The sequence below is a fragment of the Thrips palmi genome, unplaced genomic scaffold (genome assembly GCF_012932325.1).
Source record: "Thrips palmi isolate BJ-2018 unplaced genomic scaffold, TpBJ-2018v1 HiC_scaffold_16, whole genome shotgun sequence".
Taxonomy (NCBI): Eukaryota; Metazoa; Arthropoda; class Insecta; order Thysanoptera; family Thripidae; genus Thrips; species Thrips palmi.
This window is the reverse complement of record NW_023144625.1, coordinates 12,982,385-12,994,104: the sequence shown is the minus strand read 5'-3', so window position 1 is coordinate 12,994,104 and position 11,720 is coordinate 12,982,385. Positions and strand designations below refer to the sequence as shown.

The 11,720-nt window shown below is 60.8% G+C and overlaps 1 protein-coding gene across 4 annotated transcripts in view; it reads right to left on the bottom strand.

Annotated features, from left to right (window-relative positions):
* Nucleotides 1-11,720, bottom strand: part of LOC117642088 (calcium/calmodulin-dependent protein kinase kinase 2) — a 65,067-nt gene that overhangs the window by 6,780 nt on the left and 46,567 nt on the right. For 3 of the 4 annotated variants that reach the window (XM_034379923.1, XM_034379924.1, XM_034379922.1), the window contains 3 exons: nt 8,378-8,431; nt 3,575-3,626; nt 1,581-1,733 (listed from right to left, as the gene is read on the bottom strand). In XM_034379923.1, coding sequence (XP_034235814.1) covers nt 1,581-1,733; nt 3,575-3,623 — 202 coding nt within the window. In that variant the 5' untranslated portion in view covers nt 3,624-3,626; nt 8,378-8,431. Of the gene's footprint in view, nt 1-1,580; nt 1,734-3,574; nt 3,627-6,511; nt 6,574-8,377; nt 8,432-11,720 lie in introns of those variants that run through there. The other variant, XM_034379925.1, reaches the window with a different exon arrangement.

Sequence of the window (11,720 nt, the reverse complement as noted above, 5' to 3'; positions counted from 1 at the left end):
TTTATGCCCCGCCTCGGGAAGGCTTTGACCGCTGATAGTTTGGGAGCAGTGGTCTCGCAAAAATGGTCAAAAAGTGAATGAATTTCAGAAAATCACCGTTTTTGCTGACTTTGAGCGGTCACTGCATCCAATTTAGTTGCGGTCATAGGCCTTCCTCGACGCCTTACTATTCTAAAGACCCTACTCTTTTATGCCCCGCCTCGGGAAGGCTTTGACCGCTAATAGTTTGGGAGCAGTGGTCTCGCAAAAATGGTCAAAAAGTGAATGAATTTCAGAAAATCACCGTTTTTGCTGACTTTGAGCGCTCACTACATCCAATTTAGTTGCGGTCATAGGCCTTCCTCGACGCCTTACTATTCTGAAGACCCTGCTCTTTCATGCTCCGCCTCGGGGAGGCTTTGACCGCTGATAGTTTGGGAGCAGTGGTCTCACAAAAATGGTCGAAAGTGATTGAATCCCCGAAAGTATTATGATTGTCATTTCATTGGATGATGTTGATTATTTCACTGATTACCAACTAGACGTGCAATGATTATCTTGAGTTGGGCACCCCTTGGTGCGCGTTCTCCGCACTTGGCTCCAGCGCCTCCATGGCAGCGCCTCCATGGCAGCGCCTCCATGGCAGCGCCTCCCGCACTCCAGACGGCCGATGCGGCACTGCCGTGACTTTCGTGACTTCCGTGACTCGGCCCTGACTTGCGACCCTGACTTGGCGGTCAGAGCTGCCAGGGCCAGGCTAGGCCCAGGCCGCCGGGCTTGGGCCATGGATAGGGCCCGGCCAGCGCTTTTCGACAGACCGGCCGCGCGTTCACTTTAATTTGATTTCAACTCGCGCCGAGCACTGGACGCATGGACAGGGCGGGCAGTAGGTCCGCTTCCGAGCCAGTGTACCATCGCTCTGTCGCGCTCTGTCTCTCGCACGCCCGGGCGCGTGGATGTGAGAGAGACAGAGACAGCGCTGCTCGGAGTCAGCCCACCGGCTGCGTTTCGGCCCCTATCAATCATCATAGGGCGAGCCGCGCGCGTCCCACCCTCCGAAAAAGAGGTCTATTCTTTCATACTCCGAGTCCCTGCTCACGGGCGATAAGTACGCTTGGTATTGATTCCTTCCCACGGTGGGCCCACGCGGCCCGGCACGCACAGTGGGCCAGAAGACCGGTGGAGGCGGTCAAAACTCTAGACGCAATTTGAGCTCCAGTGTCGTCAAACAGGATTGGAACCGAGCGTGTGACCTCCACCAATGGATTCCTCGTTCGGAGAGCAATCCATTGGTGGGGTCACACGTTCGGTTCGAGTCGCATTTGGCGACTCTGGAGCTCAAAACGCGTCTAGAGTTTTGAACACGCCCCACCGGTCTTTTGGCCCACTGTGGCACGGCCCACCGCCCTTCATGCCGGGGACGCGACGCGCGCAGGCCGCAGGGCTCGCAGGGCCAACAACCCCAAAAAAAAAAAAAAAAAAAAACGACAAGAAAAAACAACTAATAAAACCGTATGAAATATCCGGACCGGCGCTCTTTGGTCTGGACCGCCCCCATCCCAAAATGATTGACGCAGGGGCAGGGCGGCAGGGGCACTCACCGAGGTAGAGGTGGTCCTCCTCCGGGTCGTCCAGCACCTCCACCAGCTTCACCACGTTCGGGTGGTCCAGCTTCTTCAGGATGGCGATCTCGCGGTAGATCCTGTCCAGCGGGTTGGCCGGCGCCGCCTTGCCCCGGTTGGGCGCGATGCGTCCTGCACACAGACAGAAACAAACTTCATCAAACAAACAAACAAAGGGAAGAACAACTCGCAGACATTGTTTGCATCCCCGCGCTGCACTTCTTGGCCAGGCTATGGACCCAAGGGTAGGCCGAAAGGACGTGTAGGGAAGAGAGAAAGAAAGAGGAAAGAGAAGGCGAAGAGAGAGAAAGAGGGGAGGGGGGACGTCACATGAAAATTGCGGAATATGTCAGCGAGGGACGCGCCATTTTTTTTTCTTGTCGCCTCGCAACGTTGCCTCTTTTACAGTGATGTCTCCACACACACACACACACACACGTGCGCGAAGGGCGTAGGGCTTTCCAGGTCGGACCGGAGGGGGGTAGGGGGGGGGGTCACGACTGCCACGCGTGCCTGGCATTGGACAGCCTCGCCAGCCTCGCCCCGCATCTCTTTGGGTATACATGTCAGCTGCCACAGTGCGGCTCTCGTCTGCTTCCTCAGTTGGTGCATGTGTGTGTGTGAGTGTGTGAGTGAGGGGGAAGGGGGAGGATTTGGGTAGCGCGAGGATAGTGCAGGGGGTGGGGGTAGGGGCGTCATGCTGCAGAGCCACTGCATGCATTCGCGTCCGCCAGCGTCCGCGCCGTCATGGCCATTATGGCTGCAGCCTTCTTGACCCCGGCAGCCCCGCCAGCCCCTATCCGGGGAGGGGCGAAAGGAAGCAGCAGGCGAGAGGCGCCCTTCAAGGGCTCTAGCAGCACATGGACGCCCTTTCGGGGCCACACTGCCTCCAGCCAGGGCCGGAAAGGCGCGCGGAGACTGCTCTTGCAGTGCAGGGCGACCCCGTTCGCCCGATGGACGTCGCGAGAAAGGCCACACCGAAAAGTCTCCGCGCAGCCACGGCGTGGCGACGTTGGGGGTCGCCACGGACCGCCGTCCCGGACGTGCTGGACGTCGAGGACGTCGTTAGCATCGTGAACGTCTGGCCCGGAGTCGGACCAGGTCGTCGACCTGGCCAATCAGCACACGGTGGGCGGCGAGGCGTGTTTGAGAGACCTCAGCGCGCTTCGGTGGGGATGTCGATGGTACTACATGTACACCAGTAGACAGGCGGGCGGCCAGGCGGGCGGGCAGGCCTACTCCCAGTCGAGCACTAGGTCGATAGCACTTAGGCTCGACGGGATGGTGCTCGGCCTGGCGTTCGCCCGGCGCGCAGGCACGCGCAGGCACGCCGAGCCGTCCGTCAGCGCGCACGTCACGGCGTCACCGCGTCACTACGTCAGTCACTCCAGTCAGTCACTCGCACCGCACTACACGTCCCGGCCAGTCCCTGGAGGCTGGCGTGGCTGGCGCTGCTGGCGGCACAGTGCACTGCCGGCAGAAACAACCGTCCGCCGATTGATTCCGCTCTCCTGCAGCCCCGCGACCCTCGTGTCGCTCTCGCTCGAGAGAGACAGAGCGAGAGGTGCCCGCAGACCGAATCCGAGAGTCCTTTTACAGTGTGGACCTAATGCTGCATCGTGCTGCATCGAACGAAAACAGGGCCAGTCCCCGGAGTCAGAATGCCGATTTTCATTTATTTTCGACGCGAAACACGTTGGGACTCTTGCCGAGCTCTTATGCCCGAGGCCCTACTGTCCACGTGCCCCCCCCCCTTTCAGTATCGGCCCACTCTAGTTAATGTGTCGTCGTTATCATGCCGTAGTCTTTTTTCTCCTGTTCCTCCACTGTAATTGATGGTTGTTGACGCCTCAATGTCGGCCAGCCGAGCGATTCGGAAGATCGGTTTGTCGCGCTGTCTCTCTCGCACCCTGCCGCAGAGCCCCATGAGCGCGAGAGAGACAGAGCGACGAAACGACTCGCAGTGCACTCACCGAACATGCCGGCCTTCTTCATTAGCTTCTTTTTCGACAGAATCTTCATCGCCTGCAACAGAAAGAAGAAGCGACATCCATTAGTACGGCTGCGGGGCGTCCATCCGATGAATTTTGCTGCAGTCTGTCCGTTTTCGTTTAACCGGGTGTCGTCGCTACCATTTCATTTTGGGAGTCTTAGTGCCTGCCGCACACGGCCGGGCAGGGAGCCAGCCGGTTCGCTATCCGTTTAGTCGCACACGCGCTCTTCAAGGTTTTTTTTTTTTTTTTTTTTTTTTGCTTTCCCCGACTTTTTCCGCGCCGCCGGTTCCGTCCTCTCCTCCTTTCCGAACAAGAATTTGGCACTTTTCCGAGCACTTTGGAGGAGGCAGCGCGCGGGCCAGCCAATGAGCGCACCCTGGTTTTGGCGCCAGATTCGCCCGAACGTCTCGGCACTTCTAAAAAACGCGCGCCGCCACTGGCAAGGGGGACAAGGCAGGCTGACAACGCCGGTCTCCTTGCCAACGCGAAGAAAGGCACACTGTCATAAAAAATATCTTGGAAGTTCCCGGAGGGGTTGTTGGTAAAAAAAAAGTCGCCTTAACGCAAAGTGCAGTGCGTTCCGTCTGAGTGAGGGCAAAACGCATGGCGCTTCTGCGGGCACGCCACTGGGTCGTTCTCCTCTGTTTAGAGCAGCGGGGGAAAGACATTGAACAGGGGAACGATAAAAGGGACCGCGAATGAGGCGAATTACGGTGTAGGAGCGCTGCGGGTCGACGCGGCTAGTGGCCCTTCCCACAACGCCTTGCCTTACAGTGCCTTGCTCGCCTTGCAGCGACGACCCGCACAGTGGGCCAGAAGACCGCTGGCGGCGGGCAAAAATCCCGCACGGGTTTTGAGCTCCAGAGTCGCCAAATGGGACTCGAACCGAACCGTGTGACCCCACCAATGGATTGCTCTCAGAACGAGGAATGCATTGGTGGGGTCACACGTCCGGTTCGAGTCCTGTTTAGCGACTCTGGGGCTCAAAACGCGCCCAGAGTTTGACCGCCCGCGTCTGTCTTCTGGCCCACTGTGCGTCGGGACTGGCCCTCCCCGAAGCCTCACTGCTGCATTTCGACGCCCCTTGTATTTTTCATCGTCCTATTTTCATTCCTTCGGTCCTCCGGGGCGAAAGGGGATGAAAATCGGGTCGGGTGGGTCGGCGGAACAGTCCGCGCGGCAACAGCAGCAGCGGCAGCAGCCCCGAGGCAAAGCCTGGGCACAGCCTGGGCACAGCCCGCACGGTTTCCGCATCAGAGAAAAAGAGAAAAGATGCGCACAAAGAGTCAAAACAAACCCCTGTGCTTTTAGGAGCTTTTTTTTTGAACCGATAATAATTTGAGAGACAGAAAATGGACGCCGAGGGCCCGCCGAAAAGTATAATATTATCTTTTTTTGAAGGGGTGGCGCGAATGGCGCGAATGGCGGGCCACTGTAGAAGGCGGCAGTGGACTGCGCGCAATCTCAAGCGAGAAAAAGAGGCAAACTAGTAAGAAGGCGATGAAGGATTGAAATAAATTAAATCGATAAAAATGATTTTGATCGGGGCCGGGCGGGGCCGCAGGGGCTGAAGGGGGAAGTTTGGGGCGAGCCCCGGTGGCATTCGCGGATGCCCGAATCGCCCCAGTCCCCCCCCCCCCTCTTCGCCTCTCGGCCCTGCAGGGTAAGGGGTAATCCCAAAACAGAAGATAACAAACACTAATTACTTTGGTCGTCGTGTCCTCGTCCCACAGAAGGGGGACTAACGAACGAGGCGAATTCATTCTGCTGCTTTTGTGCCGGCCGGGGGGAGGGGGCGGCCCTTGTGCTGCGGCACGCGAGGCCCTCCACAGCGCTCTCTCTCGCACTCACGGGGCGTCCCTTGTGGGTGCGAGAGAGACAGAGCGACGGGACCTAGGAGCAGCCCGCAGGTGTCCGTCCGCACAGTGTACGAGCGGCACGGGCCAACGGGGCCAACACACTACACCAGGCGAAACACCAAAGCAGCAAAGCAGCTCCCTGCAGTGCAGGCTCATTGCGGGCAGTCGCTCTGTCTCTCTCGCACCCCTGCGGTACCCTGCGGGACGCCCCACGAGTGCGAGAGAGACAGCGAGATGCCGGCTAACTCGGCCGACCGTGAATCGCGTCGCGGGAACAAAGCCGATTGGAGCAGAAAATCCCGCCATCGGCACACGGCGGCACGGCACTGCTAGTACGCGCAGCCAAGGGGCGCGCCGGGGGCAGGTAAGGGGGGGGGATAGGGTTACCACGCGGCCCTCGCCACACGGGCCTCCTCCCGCTGGAGGCTCCAGGCTACAAATTCCTGGCCGAGCAGAGGTAAGGTAAACGAGATAAACACGGCGATGTGAGGCGCGGCGCGTCGCGGCCCGTCCCGGATCGATCAGACACTTGAGTCACCGCGCCTCACATCGCCGTGCCGCAGCCGTCACATCGGCCACGCCCCGCCACGCCCCGCCACGATTGTAAAAAAAAAGTTTTCTTTGCTCTGTCTCTCTCGCACCTATGCGGAAGGCCCCATGAGAGAGGGCGACAGAGCGACGGGCGGAAACGGCGCTCGGAATCAGTCTGCAGCTGCTCCAGTGTTGACGCAGGCCACCCCATTCCCTCACTCACTCCGCAAAGCCCTTTGCCAAGTCGCCGCGGCAAGGCGCCGAGTGCTCATACATACAGAGGGACACACACGCACACGAATACACATTATGGACGATGTGTATTCATTTGGACCGGCCGTTAGTGACGTCCGAATAACATCTCCACGCCTCAACAGGCGATCCTAAATGACCGCCCCCCCCAGCCCCTCCAATATCCGGTCCGGGTCGGCCGGTCGGCCAGGCCACGCCTGGCGCGCTCTCGAACCAACAACGTCCCCATCCAATTTGACTGCCGCCCCCCGCCCTCCTCCCCTACACTACTTACTACTTGCACTTCACCCTCGCTCCGCTTTGTTTAAGCGGAGAGCCCTCCAGTGGCGTGGCGGGCTGTCTCTCTCGCACTCGTGGGGCGTCCCGTATAGGTGCGAGAGAGACAGAGCGACGACTCTCGGAGTGAGTCTGCCGCGCGGACGGCGACGATAATCCAGTGGCGTGGCGTTGACGCGAGGCCGCGGCCCGACGGACGGCCCGGCGGCCCGGAGGCCCGGAGGCCCTCGCCGCGCATTTCCAAAGCAATCCATTTCGAGGCCCCCAAGTGCCTCGACCTCGCCGCTGTCGGCGCGGCGCGGCCCGGCCCGCCAACACGCCACTCGGAGCTCATCAGCGGGAATGTGACAACACAGTGTCGTCCCCCTCCCCCCGCCCCACTCCCACTGTCCGACCCCGGGGCCACCTGACCCGCGTGTAGTTACGAATGTCAAAGCGATGTACACTGTCGTGCCTCGCAATGAGGGCGCCGCGGTGACCACACCGACTATCCCCTTACATGAAGGCACACTGTAAGCCAGAAGACCGGCGCAGGCGGCCAAAACTCTTGTCACCGCTCAAACTGGCCTCGCGCGCGGACGAGGTTCCGCGAGTCGCCGCGAGATGGCGCTGCGCGCGCCGAGCCGCCGCACGCTCGCGGTGGCGACCTAGGTTAGCGTAGTAACTAGTTTGTACAGAGCGACTAAACACGACCGTCGAAATCAGACGGCAGGGGTAGCAAACCCAATTAGAGATCAGTTTACGGCATCGTTGCGATTCGCCATCCAGTCGGCGGCATTCCTTGGCAGTGCAGTGCAATATCCGGCCGCAAACACACACGGCAGTCACGGCACACGGGGCGAGTCGCACCGCACCGCGCCGCCACTCTCGTCACACACTGTTATTGGATATGCCGCTGATGATCTAACCGCCAGGCTTCACGGCAAAAACAAAAACAAGAAAAAATACGGCGAAAGGGGAGTTGCTGACGTTTGTCCTGAGGGCGGTGAGAGCAACGCGTTCCCACCCTTCCTAAAAAGAGTCATTAAATTTAAAAAAACAAACAAACAAGTCCTGTGATAGGTCGGCCCGGTTGTTGTGGGTGTTGTGGCGGCGGGGTCACCCCGTTTGGCCTTTACGCACGGGGCGGGGCGGGGCGGGGCGGGGCGGCCCCGGCGGCCATGGCGGCATGCAGCCCACGCGAACACGCCGAGGTCGCTCGCGGCGGGGGCACCAGGACGCACCACGAGCAGCGGGCACGGGGCGGGCACGCTCGAAACGGGGTTGTCCAAAAACTAGCCAGAGCAGGGATGTCGGAAAAACCTGGACGACTGAGGGATGTCAAAGCACTACTAGCTGGAGGGAGGGTTATTGTCAGGAAACTGGACTGAGGGTTGTCAAAAAACTGGCCTGCGGGTTTGTGAAAAAATAAAATGGAATGAGGGATGCCAAAAAAAAACAGCCTGAGGGTTGTCAAAAGAAAAAATAAACTGGAACGAAGGATGCCAAAAATTAGTCAGAGGGCTGCCGAAATACTAAAATGACACGCTTCCAGTGGCGGCCACCTTTTATTGTCCCGCCTTGGAGTGCTCGGGGCGCACTCGCACTCCTCGACCGGTACGGCCAATCACAGTGGGGGGGACGGGGCGGGACGGGGCGGCGCACGGATCGGTTGCCGCCAGCCAACATGCTGCAGGCGAGCCCACCCCGCCCCGCCTCGCCCCGCCTCCGAGGCACAGCGTCGCCAGGCGACACCCGGATGGGGTCTCAAACGCACTCGCCTCATTCAATTGCAGGGCAGCGCTGTACAGAAATAAATGACCTAAAAAGACGAGGACGCCGCCTACACTAGAAACAAAAGAAAGAAAAACGGAGTGAGACTTACGTAATGCGTGTCGTCCTCTTCGTTGTAGGCGAGCTTCACGATGCCGAAAGAGCCCTGCAACAAGACAGGAAAGCCGTCACGCCACTGTAGTCTGCACGCGTCGTCTGCACGCGTCGTCTGCACGTGTCGGCCGTTCGGCCCGGAGATCAAAAAGTCGCCTAAAAGCGGTGGGCCCGGCCGTGCGGACTGGGACCTGCGACCCGCGCGAGGTGCTTCCGGACAGCGCATCCGTCGTCCTGCCTCTCTCGCACTCCAGGGGCTGCCCCGCTGGGGGTGCGAGAGAGACAGCACGAGGAGGGACAGTTCGGAGTGAACCTGCAGCGGGAGCTGGGACGGGAACCTGCGGGGACGCTACGCTGCTCGCGTGCAGACGACGCGCTCGCTGCGTAGTGCGCGGTCCCGGGCGAGTGCTCCGCCAGCCAACGGAGAACGGCCTCCCCCCCCCCCCCCCCGGTCCCTCGGTGCGCGTGTGTCTCAGCCCTCAGCCCCAGGGGGGACATTGCGGCGAGCTCGTTCATCACTCATCGGGGTAAGGGGCTGCCACCCTCTTTTTGCCCAAGTTAATGCCCGCGTGTGAGTGTGTGTGTGTGAGCGTGCGTGTGGCTGCATATGCCGAGCCGCACACCCGCAGCCATCGTTTTACATCCCGCCCGTTATTCCTAAAGTTGCCCGCAACTTTTCCTCCCCCCTGCAGGCCGATTCCAAACAGTCGCGCCATCTCGTCGCTCCGTCTCTCTCGCACGCTGGCGGCGATGCCCGTGAGTGCGAGAGAGACGGAGCGACGCGCGCGCCGTTCGGAATGGGCCTCGCTGACCGCGCGACGCGGTGGTAATAACCCAGCGCGCGGCAGGGCGGAGCGGGGCGGGGCGCGCGCCGCATACGCTTGGCGGCTTGGCGGCCTGGCGGACGACCCACCCCGTTTCCTACCCCGTGCCTCGCGCTGCCTCGCGCCGCTCGAGCCCCTCAGGAAACTGATTCCGCGCGGTGCGGCCGGCGGTTTGTCTCTCTCGCACCGGTCCGGAGCGCCTCGTGAGTGCGAGAGAGAGAGAGAGAGGCCTCCCACTCGGAATCAGTCTGTGGTGATGATTAAAACACGCACGAAAATGGACGCCGTCGGATCGGCAGACAGGGGCAGTCCCTGGGACGGTCCCCGCGGTCCCCCGCCTGAGTGACAGCGCGACTGGCGGCCGGCCAAAATGGGGGCCGACGGCGCGGATCGAACCCGGGCTCCGCCGCTTCCCGCTCCGCCGCGCTACCGACTGAGCCACGGCGCCCGCGCCGCGTCGCGGCCCATTACTCACGCGGCTCGCGATGAAAGAAGTAAATCACAGTGGAAGGCGAGAGTGCGGCCGTGGCGCTCGAATTAGATTGAACCCTTCGAATGATTAATATTCAGCAAACGGGCCCTTTCTTGCTGTGTGTGTTTCGGGGGATTAATGGCGGCCGCATCGTGATGGATCAGGCGGGCCGGGGCGGGGCGGGGCGGGGCGGGGCGGGGCGGCCGTTTGGCGGCGACTTGAAAGCGGATCCGCAGCCATCTATCAAGCCGACCAGCTTGAAAACAAAGCCTGGCGATTACGACACGCCCAGGCCAGCCGCAGGCCCCACATATCGCCATGTCGAGAAACATGTCGGATTCAGTGAAACTTTTTAAAAATGTATCATTCTCAATGGGGCGCTCGGTGTCCTTCTGACGGTTTCACGACTTTCGCCGTGCTGGCAACCGTGACTCTTAACATCTATCAATTTTTAAATTGGAAAACGTGTTTTGATTTTATCCGATTGTCACCATCCGCCAAACACATTCAGGGCACGGGACTCCCTTCCCGCCAACTCGCGCCACTGTACAGTGATGGAGCACCCCCCCCCCCCCTTGTTTGGCCAGACTGATGGTGTTTGGCCGGCCGCTGCATATGATTACCAGTGCCGGCGCCACGACTCGTCACGACTGCACCTGCCTGCCTGGCGTGCCTGGCTCTGGCTCGGCAGCCCGGCCGTCGAGTGGAGGGCCCGCGAGGCTCGCGTCCATTGTACCTTGCACCGAGCAGGGGCGGAACCAGAAGCCCGCGTCAGCCCGACAGGCAGTCAGACAGGCAGTCAGAGCGGGGGGAGATGGAGTGCCGCAGTACTCTTCACTTCAGTTTCCGCCAGTCAAGAGAACATCTTATATTCAATTCCGGAAAAAAAAAGAAAGAGAGGGGACTAAAAGGGAAGAAATCAAATAATGGCACTTTACAATGGACTCCGTGCCGCAGTGGGACGGGCCCGGAAAGTAGCGCCACTGTCCCTAGTGGCGGAGCGAGCGAGAGAGATAGAGGCGTGGCGCCGATCTCCGAGCACCTCGAGCAGCACCAGAGGCGCGCCTAAACGGACACTCATCCTGCAATATCCGGCAATGTGTCACCGTCGGCGTTCCGGCTCTGCCGCCCGCGCCTCGGAGGCCAAGTCACCGGAGAAAGGGGGGGAGAGAGAGAGAGAGAGAGAGAGAGGGAAAGAAAGACTGAAAGAAAAAGGGGATCAATCCGCTCGCACCCCCACCGCGCCAGATGCCGAAATTAGGAAGCAGAACAGGAAGAACAGCGCGCGGCAACACGGAGAAGGTGCACAGGAAGCAGCAGAACGAGGGCGGGAAATAAATTAGCAGACAACGCTCGCCGCCTCGCCATTCCGAGAGTCGTTTTCGTCGCTCCGTCTCTCTCGCACTCATGGGGCGTCCCGTACAGGTGCGGCGGAGACGAAGCGACGAAAGCCACTCTCGGAATCAGTCTGCACCGCTTTTCCGGCTCCAGGATGCGCCGCACCGCGTAACGTGACGGCGGCCAGGCGGGCCGGGCCGGGCCCAACCTCAACCCAAGCCCCCACCCCGACCCCGAGTGGGGGCCGCAACCCCGACCCCAACCCCGACCCCAACCCCGACCCGGACGCGGCCCACGACGACACGGGAAGCAGACTCCGCGACCCACGATGCAAATGGCGACCGGAAAATGGAGATCGGCTGAACCATAGTCGAGTAGACTGATTCCGCGGGTCGTCTGCCTCTCTCGCGCCCATACGGGACGCCCCATGAGTGCGAGAGAGACAGAGCGACGGAAAGGGCTCTGCAGGGCTTCGGACTGCCGCCGTGCCGCCAGGCCGCGCTGCGGGGCGCGGGGTGTGCCTGTAACGAGGCGCTGGGCAATTACACTAGTCGATGCGAGGACGCTTCGATTGCCGGCAGGCAGGGCTGGCAACCAGCGCAGTGTCCCCCTCCCCCTTCGGATACACCTTTGGGTTGGCTCTCTCGCCGCCAGTGGGCCGCCCGGCGCCGCCCTGCCACTCCAGCCGCCCGACAAGTGACAGACGG